Here is a 26,771-nt window from a genome sequence, read left to right as displayed (position 1 = left end):
CTTAGTATCTTTCTTTAATGAAACATTCTTTTGATGAGCTAAGGTAAAGTATTAAAGGCAGTAAAAAAGTAGTTAGTGAGGAACTTTGGGGAATTAGTGATGTTTTAAACCCAAGCTGTTATTTAGTGTAAACTGATCCCTTTATTATTGAAGAGGCAAAAGTATATGGTCCATAGAGGTAAAGCACTATAATTTCCTGCAGGTGTTCTTTTGAAATTCAAATGTCAATGTTTGAGTCCCAAAAACCTTTACTGATTCCAACTGATTTGTGTAATGGAGCTATAAGACTATGGTTATGACATAGTAACAGCTATTAGCTTTAAAAGAAGGGGAATATGGTTTCACAGAGTTTTCAGATTAATTAACATTTATATCACTTTTTGTATGGCCATGTGATAGCTTTGAAAGAATCATAAATCCCCCCAATTTAATTTTTGGCTTATTTTTAATTAGAGAAGGAATTTATTGTGGTCTGTATGTTTGCAGGAATGTCAATTATAAAAGGACACGTGTAGTATCTAAAGTACATTAATTTTTCCCATGAATGAAAATTCTTTTGTGTTCTGAAACATCTTATTTTCTTTAATGATAGAGCAAATGGTCCTGTGGTCAGGTACAGATGTATCTCCTTTGCTGGGTTTACTGCTCTTAATGTTTTCATTAGGGATCCCATGCAAAGCATTCTCATTAACCTGTTGAGGAAGAATTAGTAGGAAAGAAAAAAGAGAAATGCCAGTTTCCCCCTGAAGGCAACACATAAAAGTAAGGTGGCAGGAGAAATGAAAGAAACTGGGAAAACTTTGTAGGTGACACATGCTAAAGTGCATTTAGAGTATGGAATAGTTCAGAGGAAACCTGTGGGTTAATATGTTATTGAACTCATTCTCAAAATACTGAAGTCCTGTTTGCAGGTAATTGAACTTACTGCTGCCTTAGAACACATCTCAGCACACCAGCTGTAACTACCAGATCAGCCACAGATACTTGTTTTCAATAGACTTAGAGGTCAGGAATCCATGAGTCATCAAGAAAAAACCTCTTCTAATCCAGATTTTTTTTCTGATAGCACCACACAAGACATGTCAAAAAGCTACATCCTCAGCTGCTTTGAACTTACAGGGTTCCTCTGAGATCTCTTCTTCTGTTAACATTAACTGCAGTTCCTAGCGTTATTAGCCAAGAAAAAAACCACTTTGGTGTCTCTTACCCTATGAAGTGTTTGTATTGTTGCTGTGTATAAGATCCAGTCTTGCAAATCCATGCTCGTTTTGCCAACATCTGCATGCCTATCATGGGTAGCCCATTTTTCAATTTTGTGCTGAATTTCAAGCACAGCTTCTCTTGTATTAATCCCACTGACACAGTGCTAACAGCTGATCTGCCATTTCTCTAAATGCAGTGCTGTACAAAGCCCAAACTGAATCAGTGCTGCTTCTGCTGGCAAGTGGGAGAAGAAGTCTAATTGTCATGTTTTTAAGTGCTCTGCTTTTTCTAATTATTTCTAGCAATAAGTCCTGAAGTTTGGTATTTTGTTTGTTAGATTGAATGTTTTTTAATTTAGTGTACCTGAAAGGGAATGTCAGATCCATTTCTTGAGTCAAGCATTTTTCTATCACCAGCCACATACAGGTATTGAAAAGTACTGTATGCTCATAGAAGTCATTGAGAGAAAGAAATATGAGGATGCCAAACTTGTAGTATTGCATTTCAGCCTTTAGATAAATGTACCTGTCAGTGTAGTGAGAGTATTTGTCCCCCATCGCATTATGGATTGTCTGTGGATAGAACCAGCAGCTGGTAACCTTTCTATTGCTAGATTCTGTTTGAAAGTGATGAATTGACAGAAGATAGTCACAGCAGACTGGATAAACAGTAGCTCCAGAAACTCTGAAAATTAAGCTCGGGTTGCAATAAAAGTAAACAATGCAATAAAAGCAGGCAATATAGCTGGAAATTGGAAGTTTTGGTTGGAATAGTACACTGTCTTAACCATACTCTCATGTAGCCATAATATGTTCTCAGTATGAATAAGAGATGCTCAGACTTGAGTTCTTGTTACTTAGTATGTGCATTTTACAATGTGGAGAGTCCAGTACTTGGTATAAATCCTCCCAGATTTTGCAAGTGCTGAACCTCTGATCTTATGTGAGTTAGAAATTCTTGTGAGTCCTGGATACAAGCATTGTTGGTAGGTAAGCAGAATTGCTCAGTCCAGGAGGAAACTAACCCATAGTCCTGCCTGATGAGTTTTAAGTCTCATAAACCTTTGTAGGTGATTAGAAATCCTGTCTGCATTTTGAATTTTGCTGTAAAGCTTGTGGTAAATAGAGCATGTTTTGTCTGTGTGTGTGAACTCATCTGTGAGGAGGAGGAAGTGGGCCCAGCAGCTTCTCCACCTCCTGACTCCCTGGAGGCACTGTCAGCCAGACACGTTCCTTTGAAGAGTTGTTCTGAGGTGTCTCCTCTTTGTTCTGGGAGGAAGATAGTAAATAAATGTTGATATGTAACTGCAGCAAATTTAAAAATAAATAATCCTTTTTGGCTGAGCAGCATTGCAGAGTGGGTTTCTGCATAGGGATTAGTGGGTACCTCAACCCTCAAGGAATCAGGCCATATATGTCTCAGAATCTTACACCAAACTGGGGTTTTGTACTTCAGGACTACTGACATATTGTTAAACCAAGCAGAGGAATTGACCTGCCAAGACTTTCATACACATCCTGTGTCTGAACTGGCTGCTGTAATTTCTGCCTGCCTTTGGCCATTGCTGTCTGCCTGTGGCCATCTCTGTGCCCAGGGGTAAAACCCTCATCAGCCTTACACAGAAGAGTTATCCCAATGGAGAAGGAAAACAGACATTGTTCCAGATAGGGAAAATCCCAGAGGATCAAGGGCAGCCATAATTATAGTTGTTCTGCTTGGTTGGAAGAATGCAGAGGAACTACAGTGGAGGTCAGGCTCCAGTTAAACATAATACTCTTTTGTTTGCAGCAAATGCAGTTTAGCAAACAAAACTTTAATCAGTGGGACCAGAAACATGGTTCAACATTTACCTTTCCTGTGTTCTGATATATAAAGTGATTCCAGCTTCCTTCACAAATGTGTCATGTTCTCCCAAGTCCTACAAAATCATCCTAGCGGCAAATGTCTTATATGCCTTTTTCATGGCTGATGATATAGTACCAGAAATAAAAGTTGCAGAATTAGGTAAGTTATAATTTTTGTCTGTTAAGTAACAGAATGACCCAACACACAACAAGGATATAACCAGCAGCTCTATTTTTAATTTCCTGTTAGGGTATTTCTGAAGATAGGTCACTGAATGCTGGACCCTTTTGTTGTGTCTCTTTTGCCTAGGGTCAGTCATGAAGTGTTTAATGTGGTTTTTGTTTTCTTTTCAGCTGAAATAAAGATCTGTTTTAAATACTACCATGGTGTTAGTGGAGCCCTCAGAGCTACTACTCCATGTATCACTGTGAAAAACCCTGCTGTGATGGTGAGTTTAGCCTCTTTGTTCATTGTATTTGGGGATGATTTATTGATAGGTTTTATAAAATGATAGTAGTAATGACAATATTAACTGTCAGACCAACCATCAACGTCTCCTACTTTTACTATTGACAACAATTATAAAAAAAAAAGTGCTGTCTTACAAAACTATGACAACTGGAAAGTTATTTTCATGGTTTTGTATTGCTCATAATAAAATAACAGTAAAAAGTCACTGGGCTTAACTGAAGTCTTTTATGCTAAGAATTTGACTTTGCTTGCATTCAGTTTTTTACTACTTAGAGTCTTCTGTAATTTAACACCATAATAGAAATTTTTCACATGATTATATAACTGAAACCATGTCCAGAGTCTCCATTTCTTCCTATTTCTTAACTATTTCCTGGTATTCAGTATGAAACTGTTGCAGAGATGGCAATTGTTAGTATGAATTAAACTGGAAAAAACTCTGCTCTTGCAAAACTTACTGAATTCTTTCAGTGTTCATATACCATTGAAATTTAGTAATTCCCTGATTATCAAGAAGTATTGTCTTAGTGCATTTGTGTTATGAGACTTGTTTAAGTTTTAGAGGAGTTTTTTTAGTTGTTTACGTCGCAGTGGAATAGTTGTTAAGCAGTGGCAGAAAAGGCCTCCAAACTTGAACCATGGTGCTTTTGCTACAAGTGATTTAGCTATCAGGTTAGTTCTGCAGCTGAGCTTCAGCAAGTTTCACAGTGCATTTGATTTGTTGATGTTAGCTGCCAAATATTTAAGATCACAACTGTCAGGGTGGTGTCCTGACAACTGCAGTGTTGAGGGTGCAGTAAAGCAGAAATTACTCAGACTGCATAACATTTATTCTGAACTTGTGTTTTTTCAGTGTTGTGTATTATATACACAACATGCTATGGTTATCTGACACTAAATGTGCTGTACTAGACTTTGTATCTATAATATCCAAATGTGTGTGGGTTTTCTCTTAGCATTACCAACCTAGGTGGTAGCATCATTTAATTGTCAGATCTCAGTATGAGTAACAGTTTCACAGATGCATACAGACTCGATACTTTACAGGAGAAAATGTGTCATAGTTAATGAGCCTGCCAGCTACTGTCTTTAATCAATTTATAAACTAAAGACAGGTAGTCTGATTTTGAGCAAGAGGAAAAAATGCATCTCAGAATAACCCTTATAATAGGCTGAGTGCTGCACTATATCATTACTGAGAAGCAGAGTGATTATACTGAGTGGAGAAACCACTTGAACTTTTGTATTTTCTTGACCTTATCGTATTATCCACCAGCAGTTTTGAGAATCATTGAACAAAAGGACATCTGAACATCTCTCATCTAACTATGCATTTAATGACTTGGTAGTTACCTGGAGGGCTGTCTTTGAGACTCATGGTAATTCTTGAAGGCTTATACCAGCTTTTGCTCTTTAAATGTCTTTCATTTGAAAGGTAATGCAGGGTCCTGGCTATTGTACAGAATTCACACACCTGCTGAAGGGGTAATTTTATATAAACATTTTTGTTTGCGTTAACAGTGCAGCCTTCCAGAAATAGAGAGCTGTTAGATTTCCTGATGAGCATGTTGTATGACAGTTCAGATGATACTTCCTAAAAATGTCATATTGGGTTAGTTATGTGTAAGTAAACCTGTTGTTAAACATTAAAACTTCACTACATTTCCGTGGTTTTGGTGATGAGCTTAAGAACTGTGCAATAGAGACCACTGAGTTCTCTTGGTACTGGTTCTGTCTTTTCTTAGAGAAATGCTGTTTGAGGAAGAGGTAAGAGTCATGGTGTGCTCACTCCCCTTTTTTATGGTGCAATAATTTCCTTGCTTACTGGGTTTTTTCATACTGATGGTGTATCACACCAGGTATTTCATTCCATCATATTTTTGGATAAGCAGCTAACATTCTATTGTGTTACTTTGGCTCAGAGGAGATAGAAGGCCTGATGGAGCATTTAGAAACACAGTGTTACACCAGATGACATGGCCTTTGTGCTGCAAAACTCTGTGTGTATGTGCTGGGATGAAATTTTTCACTTGGGGCAGAAGAATTGAAACTGCTGTTTAGATCATAATGGGAAAGGAAGAGGTTGTATAGAAAAGTCATGGAAGTGCTAGGGAACATTGTCACTGTTCATGTTACTATAGCTGAATTGTCGGCACATTCTGTTTTCTACAATATGAAGTTAGCAATAAAAATTATGTTATTTGAATGGAGTCCAACTTGTAGCAGAAAAACAGGTATAGAATGGGGAAGGCCTTTTTGTTGATGAATAACATTTTTAACAAGGAAAACAGTGTGTGCAGAAATAAACCCAGAAGAGGAAACTGGAATACACAGCATTCCTGTGGCATTGCCTGGACAGCATTGCTATCACAGTGGGATCACTCTCACTGCTTCCATGGTATCTGTCTGTGGACAAGGGGACAGTGATCCAGCTGGAATTAACCCATTGCTTTTGATGCCTTCATAGTTTTGCTACCACCTGTCACTACTTAGGCATCTGTATAAAATCACTGGCATAATAATGTCATGCTGGGTGGAAAAGGGATAGTTCTGAGCACTCTGGTGAGACTTGTCTTGCCCTGAGAGGTGGGAAGTGCCCATGAAGCCAGCAGTGAGGGAAGGGAATGGACTGGCTGGCGAGTGGCAGTGCTTGCTGGCACGGGGTGTCCCCTTACGAGACTGCTGAGGCCCATGGGGATGCCAGGCCCCGTCATCATGGCTGGTTCCTCATCACTTTGTCTGGAGAAATCCACGTTTGCTAATTCCAATGAAATTCTAATGTGCTTGCTGATCATCGTGGGAAGTATTTGATATGATATTATTAAGCAGCTTAAAGCAGTATAAAAAGTAATGACTATGTGTTTGATGAATGCAAAGAAGCTTCCCTGTGGCTACTGCAGCTCCAGAGTCATTTATTCATCTGGTGACTTCAAACCACTGCTCAGGGCTGCCTCACATTCTTCATCTACAGTCACAGGTGTGCCCATTTTTATTCAGCTGATTTGCATCTTTCAATAGATCAGAGCCTGTTCTATCACTGGTATTAATCCTCAGTGCTGTGTTTGGCTCAGATTTTTTTCTGTGTCACCTCTCCTGCCTGGGAGTGAGTGCAGTGCCTGCCCAGGGAACCATTTGTCTTGAGAGATCTCTCCATTGATGTCTCTGTGATAGATTGTTTGGCTGGATGCACATCTCCTCTGTCTTGAAAGACAAATCCTTCTGCTAGTTGAAAGAGACAGACATTAATACAGGAGAAACTTTTATTCTGAAGTAGTTCTTTACCTAATAAGGGATTTCAGTAGAAACCAAACCTCAAAAATCTGTGCAGCATAAGCTTTTAGACCACATTTATATTTAGATGTCTGATGCGCTTTTCTGTTTGAAAGGAGCTTTTGTTAATAGAGCTAAAAGCTTTTTTAGTCTCTCTTTGATCTCTTTGCTTTTTTTTTTGTTGCACACTAAATTATCTATTTGTGGAAAGTGACAAAAGTTACATGTGCTGTCACTGGACAGCTCAGTGCTTTGATGTGTTTTACAAATCCATGCTGTTGTTTGTTATTTTACAAAAGGGAAAGCCGTAAGAGATACAGGTTTTTCTCTGATTCATATTGTCTGCATGTGTGTTAGCCTGTACATGTTCTATTTGGAAGATTTGGGCTACTGGTATATTAGCACTGTGTGACATAAATAATAGATATTTTGCTGTAAACTAATGCTGTGGCTGAGGCTGTCTGTGGTAGCAAGGCAGTATTTGGTTAGCTTCTTCCCTAGCATAGTATCTTAAAATTGTGTTATATCATCCTCAGGCATGTACAAAGCAGATGAAAACTTCTGTGGTATATTTCTTTTTTTTCCTCTTCTTCAGATGGGAGTAGAAGGCACAGATGAAGGTGCTTCTGGAGCTCAGCACTCTAGGAAGTTGGTCAGCTTTACCCTATCAGGTAAAAAACAATACTTCTCTATCTTTTACAAATTATTGTTTAAAAAAAAATTAAGTTTCTGTTCTAAATAACATCAAAGATAGATTGCTTTTCTTCATTAGCCTCTGTAGGAGCACACTCTAGTGGCTTGAAAGATGTCATTTCTTTAGAACTTCTGTTTGTTGAAAACCAGCCAGAATCATGGATCTCCAGGAGTGAAAGAAATGGATTTGATATATCCCAGCATGAAAAATTTAGGGAAATTTCAAGTTTGCACAAGGGACAGTTCCTCCCTGATGGAAGAGTGGAAAGCATAACTTGTAACTAAAATGCAGTCTGGCTCCATCACTTTGAAAGAAGCAATAGCTGAATGGTGATTTAGAAAGGGAAAAAAATTTCACTTGTAACAGAGCTAAGCTGTCACTACAGTGAAATAGCTGTAGGGGTGCGGTCTACCAGCTTCACTTGTTTTGATTAGCACTTTATTCCAGGGAAATCCTGTGTGAGACAGAAGCATATTCAGCTTGAGCAAAGGCAGATGAAATTCACTTCTGAATATTGAAGAGCTGACAATAAAATGTGCAGAGATTGTAGAGGTAGAGCAGAAAAAATGCACTGCTTTTTGGAGTGGCCTTTCAGCAGTCACCTGAGATAGAGCTGATAGGTTGTACAGACTCACATAGTGGACTATACAAGTAATTGCTTTGTGCGTTCTGAAAAACCTGTTTTGTTTAATATCTGTATAACTGTTTAACATCAGTTGTGATTCTGCCTGAGGAGTCCCATGAAATTATTTTGACTGATAGGCATGTGACTCATGTCCTGTAATGTTTTTAGGTTGTTCATTTACACATGACTCTATTTCATCATGTTCCTGCTGTGTGGCTTAATTCTGAATTTTGGGTAGGATTCTTTTTTTCAGCAAATCCACAGGCATGGCATTTAAGTTTAGAGCAGTGAATTCTGCTGGATGTCTAAACTGTATGTGCCAGTTGCATTGCTGCATGCAGCATACTGCTGTACTTAATGGAAAAAGAAAAGTCTTCTGATTCAGCAAACCTACACAGAAACAGAAATATTTTACAGTTAAGTTTAAAATCTAATATTATATTAAAAAGTACCTCTTTATTTTTCTTGTTGCTGAAGCTTGCACTGTCATTGAAGTCCTTAGTCATGACAAAATGCTCCTGGGAAATTATTATTTATTGTTGTAAGTTGTGAGGGCAGCAGTACTGAGGCTTCCCTAGGGAAAAAAGAAGCCTTTTCAGAAGACTTTGCCTCATTTTATGTGAGGTGGATTATCTGCTCTGTTGGGAGAAAATTGCATCAATAGTCCAGAGTAGACTTGGTAGGTTACATTTATCAAAGACTGAACTTTTGGAAAGTGTCTTTTCACTGCATTACCTCCCATACAGTTTTTTATCTTCTCTCCTCACCCAGAAACAAAACAAGTACTGTGTGATTCATTTTGGGCTGTTTCTGTTGGGGTTTCTTTTTTTTCTTTGAGTGGAAATACCTTAGATGCCTTACTGAGAAAAATATTTGTAGGTGAGCTACAAGTTTATGTGTTTTGCTTTACAAATAAGTGGAGGCTTGAATGTAAATGAGGATGTTGATACCTTTCTTCCTTATATTCTTTTGGGAAAACACTTGATTTCCTGCTGTACACTGGATCCAGTTAATGTGTGAGTACTTTTAAGTTGCTTTATTTAGTAATCTATGGTGAATTGATTTCCTGGGTAATATTTTAGGAATACACTACTTTGTGAACTAGCTTTAATTTACTCGGTTCCTTTTTCCTTCCTTCTTGTTTTGCTTTTTAGATATTAGAGCAGCTGGACTTAAAAAAGGCATGTTCTTCAACCCTGATCCTTATCTAAAGATGTCCATTCAGCCAGGCAAGAAAAGTACATTTCCTACGTTTGCTCACCATGGCCAGGAAAGAAGGTCGACTATCATCAGTAACACAACTAATCCTGTTTGGCACAGAGAGGTAATGTATCCCTTCTGGGAGCTGTCTGCCAGCTGATGCAGCGTACCAGGCTTGCATTTTCTCCTCATGCATTAGGCCTTACTCTCTTAAAGCTGTGAGCTTATTTTGTAGCTAGTTATTTAAAGTGACAAAGAAATTTTGGTAATTTTAGGAACCCTGTTAGTGGGTAGAAGCAGTTACTGTCTGCATATTAAAGCTGGGAATTTAAGCTGCTGGCAGTTCTTTCCCTTCTCTGCTAAAAAAAAGCTGAACTCACTTAGCCACCCTGTAGGTTTCATCAAACTGCAAAAATAAATTAATTGAAGCTGGATTATATGTTGTGAGAAGACTCTTTAAGAGAAGTTACACTGCACGAGCATTCATGCTCAGTGATTGCAACAACTCTTCATTTGGAAATGGAGTTTTCGTACTGCATAGCAGGTGACAAATTTTCAGTTTTGTCAGGCTGAGGGGATGCTCTTTGATGTAGCCCCTGCAAGCTACACCTTGGCAGGAAGGAAAACCCAGGAGGGTGTTAGAGCACCACTCAGCAAGGGGGGAAACTGGTAGTCTGGCCAGTTTGCCAAACGTGCTTGTATTGGGTAAACTGTGCATCCCACGGAAGGAAATCAGTCCCACAACTGTCATTGAATGCAGGAGAGCCATGTCTGTGCTTTTGAAAATAAATGTTTATGTGGCAAAGTGAAACTGCTGACACACATCCATAGCCCTTTCAGGACTGGCAAGCGTGTACTGTGGTGAATGTTAATGTACTCTTTGGGAAGATGAAAATTGAGTAGGCTTTGGGGAATATTTCCACATATCATAAAGCAAACAAGCAGTAAAGCAGAACTGAGCAGGGCCAGCCAACATTAGCACTGCCCTAGGGTACTTGGTTGTGGGAAAGACTGTAGATGTGAGTAGTCCTAAAATCTTTTAAGAAAACTAAGTTCGTGTCTCTACACTGATTCTTCAGCTTTCAGTCTGTCTGTCTGTCCATCTATCCAGTAGCTAGATAGAAAATTCACTCTTTTTATCCCCTCCCTTTTTTTCCCCTTCTCCAGTTCTCCTTGGCTTTGAAGCTTATTAGAAAAGAGATAATGTTCACTGCTGCACATATTGTATTAGCTTGCTTTAGCTGCTAGATCTTGCCTTTAGCAATGCTCTGACAACAGCAGTTATGATCCCATTACATATTCTGTCCTAGTGGTGCAGGATTGATCCTGTTTTACACCTAATACTTGCTGCAAAGTAATTTGCAATATTATAGCAAACTGAGAGTGACACATTTTTAAGTTCTGTTTATCAGAGGAATCCAGTTGTGACAGTTGCTCAGCATGAGGAAGGTATTTTATTCCTGATCCAGTTTAATTGGTTTTTTTGAAGATGTTTATCTGATACCTACCATTGAACTGAAGAGCTATTTTTCCTATTTCTCATTGTTCAATCTATCTTTGGCTTCCTAACTACATGTGAATTAGGCATTGTGCACAGGTGGTTTGCTCAGAGGTCATAAAGGTGGCAGATAGTAAAAGGATAACCAGATGACCTTGTTTTTTTCTGAGTAGGTTATGCCATACTTTGCTTGCTTATGTGGAATATTTTAAAACCTAGATGACAAATACAAATTTTGGGTTCCTAAGCTTGTTTTCCTAAGGGAATTTATCATCACACTGTATGTATGTGTGTGTGTCTGCCAACATGCTTGCTTAACATTTGCCCTTTACCACATTTGAAACATTTGGCTGTCATTGGGCAGACTTGACAGAGCAGTAGAGATCTAAGAGATGAAGTACTCACAAAATTCATGAAAATGAAAGCTGAGAAGAGTAACTGTTAATGTTCCCATGTAGGGAAAGGTAGAAAAATGATTTTACCAGACATTAAGAAATCTTCCGTAAAGTAGCACCATGTTGTTTAAAGGGCTCAAGTGCAGGAAAAGGTTCTCTTGGAATTTGCTGGGAAGATTTGTCAATGCTGGAGAAAAACTCCATAGAAAATTCTCCTTCTGTAGTAATGCTGGTCCTGAATGTACTGTATCCACCTTGCTCTTTTGACTTCCTGTCATGCATACAAAACATGAATGCCAAGCATGGTGTTGGGAGGGAAATTCTTCTGAGCACAGCCTGGAGTGAGACACTTCCTTGCTCCTGCATGGACCTGACAGAGTACAGCCAGGATTCCTTCTCTTTTTGCTTTCCCCTATGCAAATAGATGCAAGCAGTAGGATACAGGGCGTTCTTTCTGACATACACCCTGAAAGTGCTTTTATCCAGTGCAGTTTCTTACTGAGCAATTCTTTTCAAGGAACTGTGAAAGGGGATGAGGAACAGTAAAAAGCTAGTTACATATGCAAAAATTCTTTAATAAATGATGTTGACATGATTTTGTCATGTGGAAACTGCTGTCATCAGTCATTACTTTTGGAGTTTGCTGCACATTAGTAGTAATTAAGTACATTCTTTCTGAATAAAGGTGTATTGATATGGTGTCAAATATGTTCTTTCCTTCCAGAAATATTCTTTTGTTGCACTTCTAACAGATGTCCTGGAAATTGAGGTTAAAGACAAATTTGCCAAGAGTCGTCCGATCATCAAGCGCTTCCTTGGGAAGTTAACCATACCCGTTCAGAGACTTCTGGAGAGACATGCAATTGGGTAAATGGAACCATTCTTAATGCTAACTTGTGTTCAGCAGGAGGGCTCAGCATCTAGGATACTGAGAGCAAAGAGCAGCCTTTCTGGCTTTCTGATACAGACCAGCAAATTTTTACTACATCTGTACTAAGAAAATATTGTAATTTATAATAGCTTTATTGCCTGACTGGGAAATGGCAACGTTTCTAGCCCTGTCCTGAATACATGTACCCACGTTTCTGTTGGTGTGTGTCTTTTTCTTTCAGCGTTATTTCTTTACATAAAAAATGCTATTCACAAGAAACCTTACTCTCTGGCTAGCTAGTCAAGAAGCAAGGCATTTTCATAGTACTACATGGTTGTGTGTGCAAATCTTTTAGAACAAGCAGGTATAATTGACTGGCTTCTTGTACAGCTGGTGTCTTTTTAAGTGTCACTTCACTAATCAGAGATGCAATATCCCTTCAGTGAATTGGCCAGAACTGCAAGGCTGGGAGTCCTTATTTTCAGAGTGCTTCTAGTAATACACAATTAAAATTGCCTGTTGTTATGAATAGCTCACTGATGGGACTCGAAATTCACCTCTTGTGCATGCCTTTTTTAAAGGCCCTGCCTCAAAGTTTGCTGAAGTTAGTGTCTCAATTGACTTAAAAAAGCCACAGGATTAGGCCCATGAGGAATCATGGTGAAATTAAATGCATATTTTCTGCTTTAAAGCTTAAGGGCATGGCAGTGTCATCACACTTATACAAACTGGCCTCCTTTCCCACAGATATTCCCCTCAAAGTAACAGGTTGCATAAGGGGAAAAAATCAAATTCAATTTGAAAACAGTTTTCAGCTTTACATTTTCAAAGTGGTGTCTACACTGCTAAGTAAAGGAAGAATAAAATTGTAAGAGTAGCTTAAAATTTTGGTTATACCTTCTGACACAGAACTTTCTTTAAAAGCTTGTCCATTTGTTTTGTAGTGGCATCCAAGAACAGTGGTATATACACAATAAAACTTTTCTAGGAAGTGCCTCACATTGAATTTCAACATATTGGTTGAACAAGCAGCTTTTTCTAATAAATTTGCACACTCTATACATTCAAAAATAACACCATGATCTAGGCTGGTTTTAAAACCTAGTGCAGGGTGTACATTTCCTTGCTAAACACCAAAATGTTTTTGTGCTCTGGGATTCCTGGTGCTGTGATTTGTGGAAATTACCAATTTGCTGTGTTCATCAGTTCTCACCTCTGTTTTTTCAAACCGTTAATCTGAAAGACATTGCCTGTTTTCTTCTCTGAATTTCAGTTCTGTATATTTGATATACCAAATTGTTTTAGGAAAGGAAAGGCAGTATAAGAAATCTGTATTAAGAATATGAGTATTTGGATAGTTTGTCATACTGCTGTTAGAACTGACATTAAGTCTTTGCCTCTTCTTCTGTAATATATTTGTCCATTTTCAGTTTTTGTGTAAAGACAGACAATATTTCACCAAGGGTTTTGCAAAGTTAAAGTAGTGGTTAATGTAGATGTGAAGTAGAAATGTACCAAATACACAGTTATAACTGCTAATGCTTTTGCATTTTTTTTTTGGTCAAGCAAGTATGAAACCATCATTTTGGTGATGTCAGGGATGATGCTTAAGGAATGAAAAGATGAAATCCAGAACCATCCCCTTTTAATAAATTCTGCCCCAGTTTTAGCTGTAGTCAGAGCTCACAAATTTGTGTAATGAAATGGCCAGTGGCTTTAATTTCCTGGAAAACATGATAAATAAGCATGAGAATCATCTAGAATTGATTCAGCTCAATACAGAGAAGGCATTATTCATGACATGGCTTCCTCTATTCTTGAATGGCATGGAGTAATACAAAATTTATGTAAGAACTGGAAACCTCAGATATCTGATGGTGACTTGTACTGGGAGTACAGAGTGAGGATCTGTGACAGGTCCTGGAGACACTACTGCAGAGATTTGGTATCCTGTGGCCTATAGAGCAGCGTGGAGAGGGAAGCCTGCTTGTCCACTCAGGGCTTTTTCTTTCCCCTGAAAGTTTATGCAAACTGCTGCAGCTTATTTCAGTAATAACTTAATTTGTTTTATTTTGCAGTAGGAGTGCTCTCAGTAAAAGAGAGGTGTTTATACCAGTATAAAGTTATTTGCATAAATAGCAATAATTTCCTTTAGTAGGAAATTATTTCCTTGCAGGTCTTTAGTAGCTCCCTCTTCTTCCTTCAGCTGTCCCAGCTGTGCTGAGGGGAGCTGGGGCTGTGAATTCTGCCTGTGCCTAAATAAAAATGTACAGCCTGGGATCTGATCCAAAGTCTCAAGCTGATACAAATGTCTAACCTAGTCTGAGCCCCACTGAATTCAGTAACTCTTAAGAACGTATTTAAAGATAAATTCAAGCATTAATAGTTTTACTATATCAGAATGTAGAAGTGCTTTGTTGAATGTGAAAAATTAGGAAGTAACTATTTGTGACTTTCATACATAGTAAAAACCACAAGGGGGCAGAAAGGTTTTGTTAATTATAAAACACTGTGTTGGGGAAAGGAGTAGGTTAGCCTAGAGAGGGACCTTTGTAATTTGATTTCTTTAGAACTCAAGATATTTAGGGATCTATAAGAATTGGTGGGGCACAATCAATTTGGAATTGATCAAACATAGTTTTTTAGGCTGCTTTATCTGTTAACAAAACGTATTTTGCACCATTGTTGGGGTGTGCTTTTCCATGCAAACCAGAGTATGTGGCCAATTTTAAGACCATAATAGGAATTAAATACTGAAAACATGAAGCCAGCAAAAAATGTTAAAAACCCAATATTTTTGATTTTGCAGAGACCAGGTTCTCAGCTATAATCTTGGCAGAAGGCTCCCTGCTGATCATGTTAGTGGGTATCTCCAATTCAAAGTGGAAATCACATCTTCTGTTCATGAAGGTGAGAATTTGTCAATGATCTGGATCTCCATATAGTTGTATGGAGAGAGTTTCTCTGTATTTCTATGTCTAGGCTTTTCTGTTGTTGAGGACAACAATATACTTTCTCATTTGTGTATGGTCCCCCTACTACAGATTTTTTTGTATTTGGATTCAAAATTTAGATATGGCACATACTGCCTTGGAGATGGCAGTTCAAGAACCACCAACACTTAGCATATTGTTTTTTATTTTCTTGGATTGATTCTAAATTAATCTGCTTATGATTCTCATTGTATGCTTGGCAGTGCTCTGTCTTTTGAAAGGAAAATGGGAATCTTTAAAGGCATACTATACCTCTTAATTTTTCTATATCCTACAAAACAGTATACAGACTTATACAGAGAAAATTCTGTAACTGCTGTTCCAACACTGTAGATGCCTCTGTTACTTTGACTGAAGTTTCTTCCCTTAGTTTTCTGATTGAAGTTAGCAAGCATCTTCAAGGATGCGTATTTTTATATAATTTAAGTAGAATGAACTATGTTTTATTGATGCTCAGTGTTTCACCTTCATTCTTTCTGTCTCTGCAGATGCTTCACCAGAAACAGTTGGGACTTTGCTAGGAACCAACTCTGTAAATGGAGACTTGGGCAGCCCCTCTGATGATGAGGACATGCCAGCAGGACATCACGATACATCCACGGTGTGTTCCAATGGCCCAGTCTTTGAGGAATCTTCTGGAGACACAATCCTGAGACATTCTTTAAGGACTAGTAGGACTCTGGAGACAGACCAGGATGAGCTGACCTCTGGTGGTTCAAGATCATCCCCTCCCAGAGGCCGCCAGGACTCACTAAATGACTATCTTGATGCAATAGAACACAATAACCATCCCAGGCCAGGGACATCTGCCTGTGGCGACCGTCCACGAGGAGCCTCCCCAAAACTGAGGAGTAGCTTCCCTACTGACACAAGACTTAATGCTATGCTTCACATTGACTCAGATGAAGAGGAGCACGAGCTGCATCAAGACCTGGGTTTTCCATCTTCTTTGGAAGATGATGGTGGCTTAGTAATGCTTAATGGTGCTACCAGAAACGTTGAAAGAAATGAAGTAAGTTCCTCATCAGATCAGGTAATGCCGGGGCCTGCAGAGAGTGAAAGGGTTTCAGCCTCTGATGCTCCTTTGCCATCAACTGATGACCAGCAAGATTCTCTCCCAGAGCTTCCACCTCCGGAGGAAGGAGCCGAGAGCCTGCAGGGCTCTCAGGCTGAGGCCGCAGCAGAGCAGGCTGGCAGCGAGTCCGCTGCCCCTCCGGAGGCAGAGCAGCCTCCCGGCAGCGCGGACCCGGGAGCTGCTGAAGCCGCAGGTGGGAGCAGAAGGGGCGTCAGCGAGACGGAGTCCATTGACCAAGGCTCGGAGCCTTCGCAGCTGTCGTCGGAGACGGAGCAGAGCGACCCCGCTCGCACCGAGAGCGTCAGCGAGGCCAGCACCCGGCCCGAGGGGGAGAGCGACGCCGAGGGCGCCGACAGCTCCTGCAACGAGAGCGCGACCGTGCGGCGCTCCTCCGTGGAGATGCGCTGCTCCTCCTGCGAGAGCGCCAGGTTTCCCGAGACTCCGGCCTTCTCCCCCCAGGAGGAAGAGGAGGAGGGAGCCTGTGCCCCCGAGGCAGCTGCGGCGGAGCCGGGTGCCGAAGCACAGGAGCCTGCGAGCGCTGCTGGTTCTCTGCCTGCGGTGCAGTTACCTCAGGAGGAGGCGCAGGAAGCTGAGGCAGGTGAACTGCAAGACCAAGAGGAAACAGAAGAAATCTGGCAAAGAAGAAGAAGCCTGCAGGCAGCAGCTGCCCAGAGCCAGTCTCAGGATGAAGAAGTTGAGGGAGCGCAGGCAGCTTGTGAGGGTGCCACAGCACAGCTTGAAGGAGCTACTGGAGGTAACAACTGCAGGAGGCACTTTCTGGAGTGACCTTACTGCACCTGAAAACAAAGGTCGTTAATGTCTCAATTTCGTTGTCTTTCAAGGTTTTTTTTTTGTTCCTTTGAATTTATTTCTTTTTTCAAGTGACTCTTGGAGGTTTTTGATTTAATGAAAAATCCAAACCTGAAATATCCAAAATATGTTTACTTTAAAATTGGATGTATTTTAATTCGTGAGAGAGTAGTGAGGAGGAGGAAAGAATTCCACAATACTACCCTGCTCCCTAATGAAAATGGTAATGAAGGACAAAACTCCTCCAAAAGTATGAAATGCAAAATAGAATTTATATCGCGCTCCTTTTTTTGGATGGTTTATATTAGCATTAAAACATAAGGTAATCAAAAGAAAGGGGAAAGGAAAAAAATAATAATATTTTGTCAGCTTCAGGCTCTTTATTTTCCTTTTCCTAGTTCCTTCTCTGTACAGATGGATCCTAGCGCACTGGAACCTTGGGAGGAGAGAAATATATTGCCCAAGTTAACACTGTAAAACTCTTATTGATTTTAAAATTATTTTAACAGTTGAGAATTTTCTGTCTCACTAAAATCACTGAAAGTAGAAATGTGTCCCTAATGAATTGTTTCCAAGCAACTTTAATAATGGAATCCGTTCAGTTTCTTCAGGGACTGAAGTATATCCAATCAAGTGGGTTTCCAAATACATCTTTTTCATAACATACCAAGAGCTATATATAAGCAATAATTTCCTCTCTTCATAAACAGGTTATTTACTGGAAATAACAATTTTGGTGTTTATTTCAAATACTGTCAATATTTTACAGCATTTTCCAGACATTTGGGATGCTCTTTATTAGGTGTCAGGTTGCATATTTTGCAGGTGTCATATTTTGCAGATCAGTTTGGCTGCAGCAAGGAAGGACAGTGGATAGTTCCACCTCCCACTCTTGAGGTTTCTGCAGCCAGGTGGAGCTTTGTCCTGGGATATGGCTCAGGCTCAGGTTGTTTCCATGCCCTGACTTTGGCTGCTCACATATGGATGTAGCACATCCCAGAGATGATGTTTCCAGTACCAAGACATCCCAGAGGAATCACTTGCCTTGAACTGTCAGCATAACTTATTTTGACCCCAAGAAAAGATGACTGTTAGATATATCCTGAAATATCATAGTCCTGCAAAGCTTTAACACAGCTTGCTCAGTTTAGAGGTAACTCCAGGGCTTCCCCACATTGACTGAAAAAAGAAATAAAGAAATTTGTGTGTGTTTTGATTCCAGGTTCTCCAGCCAATGGCCACCAGCCCTTGAGGTCCCTGCCTTCGGTGCGTCAGGACGTTAGCCGGTACCAGAGAGTGGATGAGGCTCTGCCACCAAGTGAGCTTCTCCATACTTTAATTGGGGCATAAGCTGCCTGTGGCTCATTACTGAGAGTTCATTACATTTCCTTTTTTGAATGTGAGAACTGAGAATGAGCAGCTGAGAAGCTGGAAGTGAGGAGTGATGATGGTTGGGTCCGGTGTTGTTGCTGTGATAATTATACCTGGTGCACACAGACTTGCTGAGTGTCACTCTTGCAGAGACAGTGCTGCCTTTCCTGTGGCACTGCACAGGGGTGGGAGATGAGGTGATGGTGCCTGTGAGGCACTGTGAGCTGTCAGACACTCTGAAATCTCTGAATACTGCTTGTGTGCTAATGATTTACAAAGGAATTACAACATCCTGCATATCTGCAGATTAACTTACAGATGTCTGTGCTTTCCTTGCATTTTTTGAGGCAGAGTGAAGATTTTATATTAAAATAAACCTGGACATTAAGCAACAGTTAGATGAGCTTTAATGAACAAATGAATTTTAATTTCTCTAATGCATATGAAAAATACGTTGCTCTCAATTATTGAACTTATTCATGTGCTTAAACTTTGAGAAGTGAAAATCTATTCAGTATTAGGTATTCAAAGAAAGGACCCCCCCCCTCCAAAAAAAAAAAAAAAAAAAAAAAGGTACACAGCTGATAGGCAAACATTGCTTTAAACCAAATATGAAAAAAAGGAAATTCAGACACACTGAAGTCTGTGTCAAAGCTCTGTTACTTTAAAAGAGTCAGGAATTAAGATATTTAGTGTAAAATGAACAGATCCCTATTTCCCAGTATGGTATGGGGCTGTGTTTGCTCTGTGATTGGAACAAGTAACTGGAAGGAGCCTGATAGCAGAACACAGATAGAACTGTGTGTGCAAAGCCAGGATAATGATATGGTTGTGCAGCCTGCTGTTCTGTTATAATCAGATGAATCTTGTGTGCACATCTTCGAGTTAATTAACTGCCATCCTATTATACCAGTTCTACGTTTTACAAAGCTGTCTCTGGGAGACAGATATTTCAGGAATGCACAGAGATAGCTGGTCCAGTTCTGTGGTTTCAGAAGAAAACTATACACTACAATAACTACTTGGAAAAACTGCTGAATTATTAGTGGAAAAAGCTTTGGCTGCATAGTATTTTAACATTTCTGCCATTTACTGGGTTTCTGCATGATGCATTTACACATCACCCTTTACAGTCAAAGCCCAAAACAATCTCTGTGTAATTCTTAATATAAATAAAATCTACTAATCATTGCCTAGATTCAATTTTTTTCTCCAAAGGTCTGCTTTCAGATCTGTGACAGGTTTCATACTTTAATACTGAAAAATTAAGGAAAATATTAAGAATATGATTTTGAGCTCTAAACTGTAATTTCTTTTTAATTTGGGTTGTATTCAATTTGTTGTTTCACCAAAATTTGAAAGTAAGGAAGAAAAAGATGTGTATTTCTTTCAGTCTTATGTTAGGTCAAGTTAAAGAAAAAGAGAAAGAATTTAAACATTTATTTCTGCCTATAATGTGCAACAATAATGCTCTAGTTCCTACATTCCTGGGGAAAAAATTAATAAAGCTTGATCATGAAACCTTGATGAATGACAATTGTGCAATTCAGCAAGCTATTTGTAACACATTTGACTAACACTGATTTGATGGAATATAGCCTTATATAAGAACACAGCAGAAGACAGCCTTGTCCATCACAGCACTGATGCAAATGTCTTACTTTGAAAGCCATTGCTCAAGTGTTTAAACTTGTGTATTTTAAATTAAGTGCAGATTTTCTTCTGCAAGAGCATGTTATAGAAATGGTGAATGTGTCAGAATTGGGCATAAACATGACAAGAAAAATCCCAACTTATTATACAGTGGTTTAGGGCTTGACAATTAAGCAGGATAATGAATTCACAAATGTGAACTATTTGAGGGAATTTTTTTGTTGTTTGTTTTTTTTCCCAGTGAACAATTCTATTCTTCCTGGAATACTTGGGTGTTCTATTTTGTTTATGAACTCTGGTTTAAAAACTTGAGTGTTTTTATTTTGTCAGCAGATACTACTTTCACTTAGACTTGCAATATAGACAGTGTCATCTAGACACCTGCTGAGCTCTCCTGGTTTTCAACTGATGTGCTAAATGGTTTGCACGTTTTCTGTAGTTGCAGGTGTCTAAGAATCAGGCATTTCTTTTTCTGTATAGATGTGTGGTTTTTATATACATATACATATGTCTGCGTTGTAGTAGAAATGATTATTATAGAGACAATAGGTGGGGTTATAAAAGTGACAGAGCTCCAACAAATCAATAAATTTGTCCCAAGCCCTCCATGGTTTACAGTATTTTATTGCTCCTTAGACTGGGAGGCTCGAATTGACAGCCACGGGCGGATTTTTTACGTGGACCACGTGAACAGGACAACAACATGGCAGCGCCCCACAGCTCCCCCAGCCCCACAGATCCTGCAGAGATCCAACTCCATACAGCAGATGGAGCAGCTCAATCGCCGGTAAGAGTCACCCTTGGTGCTTGTCATTTCTGTGTGCTTGCACAGCTGCATTCACCATTGCAAGGCTGAGCATGGAGACAAGGCCACAGCTGCTCCCACTGCTGGCCTTAGGTGGTTGTTCTTGTGGGTCTGTTGCTTTTAGTTTGCATGTGAGTTTCCAGGGCTTTTGTGTTCCACCTGTGATCTTAAGCTATGTGACCAAAAATAATACATCTGATGGTGGTTGTCAGAAATTCAAAAGACTATTAATGCAGAAATCAGAGGTCAATATATATTAACCTATATGGCAGAAAATATGGGCAGGTTCCCTCGGAGCCAGAATTGGATCATAGTTACCATATACTATATGTAAAGTCCAGTTTTCCAACCCTAGGTACCAGAGCATCCGAAGAACAATGACAAATGACAGGCCTGAAGAGCACACAAATACTGTGGATGGAGCTGCAGAGGAAGCTGAATTTCACCATTCTAATTCAGGTTAAAAAAAAAATTATTTTTTTACCCCTTCTCCAAAGAAGGGAGCTCTTGTCTCATAGATGATTTAATGAGAGTACATAAGGCAAACCCTAACTTCTTCTGAATGTCTGTGTGAAAATGAAGCCATTTGTTTTCAATTCTGTCTAGTTTTGAAGGTTATGACTCAGCCTGCTCAATATGCTGAAGAGAAGGTTGTGAGATTCAGAGCACTTTTCTGTCAGTACCAGACTTCTTTAGAGAGCAGGACACTTGCAGTTAAAGAAATATAAAATTGCGTGATCTGGCTTACAAATATTTTGACTCTGCTAATGAAGTTTGAAATAGTAGAATGTAGAACTAGAAAGGGCTTCAGGCAGTCATTGGCTACATCTCTAGATAAATTGGATGAGCTGTTCCTAGGCCATGCTTGCCAAATGCTGTCTCGTGAGTCCTTATATTCTCCACTTGAGGGACATTCTTTAACTTTTTTAGACAGTCTGCTCTTTATTCTTCTTATAACATACCCTTAAATCCATTGCTTCCTAGTCTTTCCTCGTGACTTCTGGGTTTAGATCTCAAATTAGTTTTTTGGCCTACTCAGGATTGTCTTGAGTTGGTCTTCAGCTTCTGAGGAATATTTCAGAAAATCAAATAAAGCTATGACTCTGTGCTGAAGAGGTTGTGGAAGTGTCTTACATAAAACACTCCTTGTACATTACTGCAGAAGGTTTTGTTTGTTTTTGCTTGGTTTTTGTTTGTTTCTTTATTTTCTTTTTAATAGTTTGACACTAACCAGTGTTCAGTCTTTGATCTGCTAAAATCAAGTCCTGAGCCTTGTGTGCAGAACTTTGGCACAAATGTCTGTTTTCATCTGATCTTTGTGAGTTGATTATCCCTACCTGCACACAGATCTTTGTTCTTTTCTAATGTGCCCCTGTTTTTGAATCTTGTCCATTCTGCTGTCTAAGTACTGTAGAATCTCCTAATTGGAACAAGTTTTTTCTTCCCTATCCAGTCATTAGTAGAAATAATGAGTAGGACCAGAGCCAGAGAGATCTTAGCAAAACATCTTGGTGGACTCTTACAGCATTATCCCATTCCTTCTGAGAACTCCTTCAGACCTCTAAAGAGCCACCAGTGTCTCAGTGATTACTCCACCTTATTTCCTAACTGTTAGAGTGTATGCCACCTGACCTAAAGGCTTTGAAAACCTTAAATTTGCACCCTGGTCTTTAACCTGCACTCTCTCACCTCTATTTTTTCATTCTTCTGATAGTCTGTCCAGTGTTAACCTTTGGAATGAAGATAGGAAGAAATATCTTTTGTTTAGGGTCCTGAACATCATTGCTTTTTTTCTTTTCCCTAAGCAGTTCTCTCTTTGGTCATCTTCCTACTAAAAATTTACTAACATGTTGGTAAAGCTTTTTATCCATCCAGTTCCTTGCACAGCTGTGTGGTGTCCTGTGCTTTGGCTTTGTCTCTAGATGCTCCTGATGTACTCTTCTAAAAGTGTCACCTAAATTAATCTGATATGCAAACTGTGTCACCCTTTTTTGAGTTGCAAGTCATTGTAAAACTTGAGATTTACCCAAGTGTTCCCTTTTATTACTTGTAGACTTCACTTCTGTTGTAGCTGTTTCCTTTTCTACCTTTGTGCATGTACAGCCAGATGGTTTGTACTGTACACAAGTTAAGCAAATTCAGGCCAAACCCTAACCAGCAAATTCAGCTGAATAAACTTCTCATAAACCAAATTCATAAGCCTCAAACTGCAATAAAAACCCACCTGGTGACCCATTCTGGTTTCCAGATTTACCAGACGATGACAGGGACTTACCTGCTGCATGTCACAGCATCTTCCAGGGTGTGAGAGTTGCCTGGTGTACACCCAAGTTTTGTACCAGTACAGAGTTCACATGAAACCTCAGTGAGTGTCTGCAAGACACACCCAGCCCAAGTATTCAGGCACAGCTTCAGGAGCCTTTGTGCCACTCTGCCTTTGCCCTGTTCATGATGTGTTCCATGTGGAACAGCTTGACTTCTATTGTTTAAGTAGTGTTTCTAAAAACCCTCTTGTTTATTTATTTTACCAGTTTCCCTCACACTTCCTGGTTTTCTCTGCTGTGTTTATTTTATTTTCTCCATTCCCTTTACTTAGAATTTTACCCTTGTTATTTTCCTCTTCTTTTGTTATTTCTTCTTACTTTTCCCTCAGTTTTGAGTCTCATTCACTACCTTTCTCCTTGCTCTGCTTGTGTGTTATGATCTTTTATGTCTGTGATAGCTGTGGTCTACGTGATTAATATTCATTTGACGGAGAAGAGTGCATATACTGCAACATGTAAAAAAGTAAGAAACTGAAATGTAGATGGCAGCACACATTTTAGTGTAGTATCACTGAAGACCAAATCTGAACTTGCAATTTTTCATTTACATTAAAAATACTCTTCCGAAGGTCTACAAAGAGAATTGGGGGCAACAGTGTTCACATTGTAGCAAACACCACTCAATATTTTTTCACTTCCTTCCTGGTACTGAAGAAAAATCAGGGCACTTCTGTAGTTGCTAGGAGAAGACACAAATGTTTATTGGAAGTTGAAACTTGAAAGGTACTTCCTTGGCAACCTACTTCTTACTTACATAAGCTGCTTCAATACTGTATCAAGACTGGGACTGTGGTAATGGCAGATTTATTGTTTGTTTTTTTAAGAAGGAATGAAATATTTATAATTGTACAATGACTTTTATATCCATTAGTTAGCTTTTAAAAAATAACTTACCTGCATACAGCTACAGTATAGCAGTGCAGACATGCCCAGGGGACTTCATTGCATCTTATATAGAGGCACAAACTTGGTAATCCAAATAATGGAACTTGATTTATTTTTTTTTTAATGGTTGTTTACCAAAAGCCACAGGTAAATATTACTAAACTAAGATTATAATATTTTCAGAAACTTCAGTGTTATGTTAGAAGAAATTTGGGTACACTTATGTGGACAATCCTCAGTAAATCTGCAATAGTTGTCTACTTAATGCTTTCCTTGCTTGTGTGATTCACATTGATACAGTTGCTTGCAGGGATGCTTTGGTAATAACTGCTGGAAATCTTTGACATTTACTTTGCTCTTAGATTTTCGAAGAGAGAATGTGCTGCCTCACTCTACCTCCAGATCCAGACTTACTCTATTGCTCCAGTCTCCCCCTGTGAAATTCCTTATCAGCCCAGAGTTCTTTACAGTGCTGCATTCTAACCCTGTGAGTATGGTGGCTACAGCTCAAAGGCTTTAATAAATGCAGTTGTTTTGTGTACAAAAACGCTGCTCAGTGTTTGCTGATAAGATATTGGTAGTACATAGGGAGGCTAGATTCACTCATCATTATCCCCTGAAATTATTGGGCTATCAGGGCCATCATAGCTCTGCATGATAGCAGTTTTTATTTTCCACTTGATTCTTCATCTTTCTTATGATAGAAAATTATTTGTTTATGGAAGCAATAGCTTTCTTACTATGCTTTGCACAGGGTGAGACACAATTCTGGGAAAGCCCTTTCTGCTTAATGGCAATATTTGTTTCCTCCAGATTGCCTGGTTTATATCAAAGTATATTAGAGGTCACACTGAACAAAAAAACATATTAATATATATCAAAACCATATTAATATACATATTTTCCTTCAGTGCTTCTTTTTGCATAGGTTCTCCCCAGTGTTTCTTTGTATGATGGGATTTAGAGTGTAAGGAGAAGCAATTGGAGGAGTAACTTTCCTTCTGCAGGCCCACTTACAATGAACAGGGCTGTCTTTAGTGGCCAGAGCAGTTTCCCCTTTGAAGAGCCCTTGCTGTTGTGTGTTTTCCAGAGTGCCTACCGCATGTTTACAAACAACACGTGTCTGAAGCACATGATCACCAAAGTCCGGCGCGACACCCACCACTTCGAGCGCTACCAGCACAACCGCGATCTGGTGGGCTTCCTCAACATGTTTGCCAACAAACAGCTGGAGCTGCCCAGGGGCTGGGAGATGAAACACGACCATCAGGGCAAGGTAACTCCACAGGGCTGAGAAGGCCTTGTGTTCATCAGTTTCTGAGATAAGATGGATGTAGTTGAATAAAAGGGATGGTCTGGGACAGCTCTGGGGAGAATCACTCTGGTGGTTGTGTTTTGCTTAGAAGGAAAGAGATGGTATGGAGTAGGTTTCCTTAAGAGGTATTAGAGATCTTAAATGCTTGCAAGTCTCACTGATTTTTTTAAACAGGCATTAATTTTCAATTTCCTAAAAAAATATTTTGATGTCGCTTTTACAGTTGCGATGTAAGTTTTAATGTAACTTCAAGCTAGTGCATCCTCAGTATCTGGAACATTATATTTTGTGTAGAAAACAGGAGGATTAAAATTAGACTGTGATTAGCATGTGAGGAAGTGATAAGGTTTATCAGTTTATTGGGATTACTGGCATATTTAGCTTCTTGGTTCTTACATTTATCACTCTCAATGTGGTTAGCTGTGAGAGTCCATATAAATAATGATCTTGATGCTTGGAAAGATAGACAATTCTAAACTAAAGGGTAAAAATACTTGAGGGTTGTTTCCTAGATTTTTTTATCTCTGAAAAGCACTTCGTTTTTTCATTAGACATACAATTAGGAATGTGAAATTCTATAAACATTGTTCTTTGCCTCACTGTTTTCTGTTTTAAGTCATTCTTGTTCTGTTAAGTTCTTCAGTGGCCAGTTTTCTCCTGAAGAATAGGGCAAATTTCAGTTTTTTCTAGTTTCTAATGGGCATTACAGATGATCCTTCATCAGTCACTGACCACAGGGAGGCAGAAAGCCATTGGAAATTGTGGTAGCAGAAAGCATTATATAGGCTTAATAGGCCCCTCAGCTGAGCTTTGAGGTTGTGCCTTGCAGTGCACATGTGCATACACACAGACATTGTACAGATAATGCATTTGTGCAGTGTGTGTAATCACATGTCCATATTTTAAAGCCAGTTGCAAGTCTTTGTGCTTTTTAATTAGATCTCTGCAAGATGTGCTGTAATAAATTCCTATGTATTTGCACATTTTTGGTTTTTCTCTCTACAATTAAAGAAATCGTAGTAATTGATTACTGAAGTCTTCAACAGAAAGAAAAGGTATTTTAGCAAGCTTCATAGATATCAAGTGGAAGAATAACTAGGGCAATTATTCATGTTTAATGGGCTAAATATAGTTTTGGCACTACCTATTTTATATCAGTCTCTTCAAGCATTGTAGATTTCTGGATTATAGCTAGGCAGGAGTTATGAGAGGAATTTTTTTGAAAGGAGATTGTGAACCACAGTGTGTTTTGAGCTGTGTACCAGTGTCCAGATTAGCCCAAAGCATTGAAGCTCCAATGGCTATCTTCACCAAAGCTTCAAAGTGCTAATTTATGCTTTGTTTAAAAGTAGGCTACTACGAGCTGGCCTGCAACCATACATATTTAATAAGATATGATTGTCTTTATCTTCATGTCTAAACTGAATTATTTAAATAGCATGCTGTGGAACACTGCATGCAATACTAG

At 39.2% G+C, this 26,771-nt stretch overlaps 1 protein-coding gene across 1 annotated transcript in view; it reads left to right on the top strand.

Moving 5' to 3' along the window:
• The window catches only part of HECW2 (HECT, C2 and WW domain containing E3 ubiquitin protein ligase 2), a 153,413-nt gene that overhangs the window by 79,818 nt on the left and 46,824 nt on the right, over nucleotides 1-26,771 (top strand). Inside the window, exons 4-14 of the mRNA XM_054636439.2 lie at nucleotides 3,402-3,496; nucleotides 7,385-7,460; nucleotides 9,263-9,432; nucleotides 11,926-12,068; nucleotides 14,882-14,982; nucleotides 15,554-16,894; nucleotides 18,173-18,268; nucleotides 20,611-20,761; nucleotides 21,135-21,238; nucleotides 24,351-24,475; nucleotides 25,079-25,264. Coding sequence (XP_054492414.1) covers nucleotides 3,402-3,496; nucleotides 7,385-7,460; nucleotides 9,263-9,432; nucleotides 11,926-12,068; nucleotides 14,882-14,982; nucleotides 15,554-16,894; nucleotides 18,173-18,268; nucleotides 20,611-20,761; nucleotides 21,135-21,238; nucleotides 24,351-24,475; nucleotides 25,079-25,264 — 2,588 coding nt within the window. The remainder of the gene's footprint in view (nucleotides 1-3,401; nucleotides 3,497-7,384; nucleotides 7,461-9,262; nucleotides 9,433-11,925; nucleotides 12,069-14,881; nucleotides 14,983-15,553; nucleotides 16,895-18,172; nucleotides 18,269-20,610; nucleotides 20,762-21,134; nucleotides 21,239-24,350; nucleotides 24,476-25,078; nucleotides 25,265-26,771) is intronic.

This window comes from Agelaius phoeniceus, chromosome 7 (assembly GCF_051311805.1).
Source record: "Agelaius phoeniceus isolate bAgePho1 chromosome 7, bAgePho1.hap1, whole genome shotgun sequence".
Lineage (NCBI taxonomy): Eukaryota > Metazoa > Chordata > Aves > Passeriformes > Icteridae > Agelaius > Agelaius phoeniceus.
Note: the sequence above shows the minus strand (reverse complement) of the source record. Positions and strands in the feature narration are given on the sequence as shown.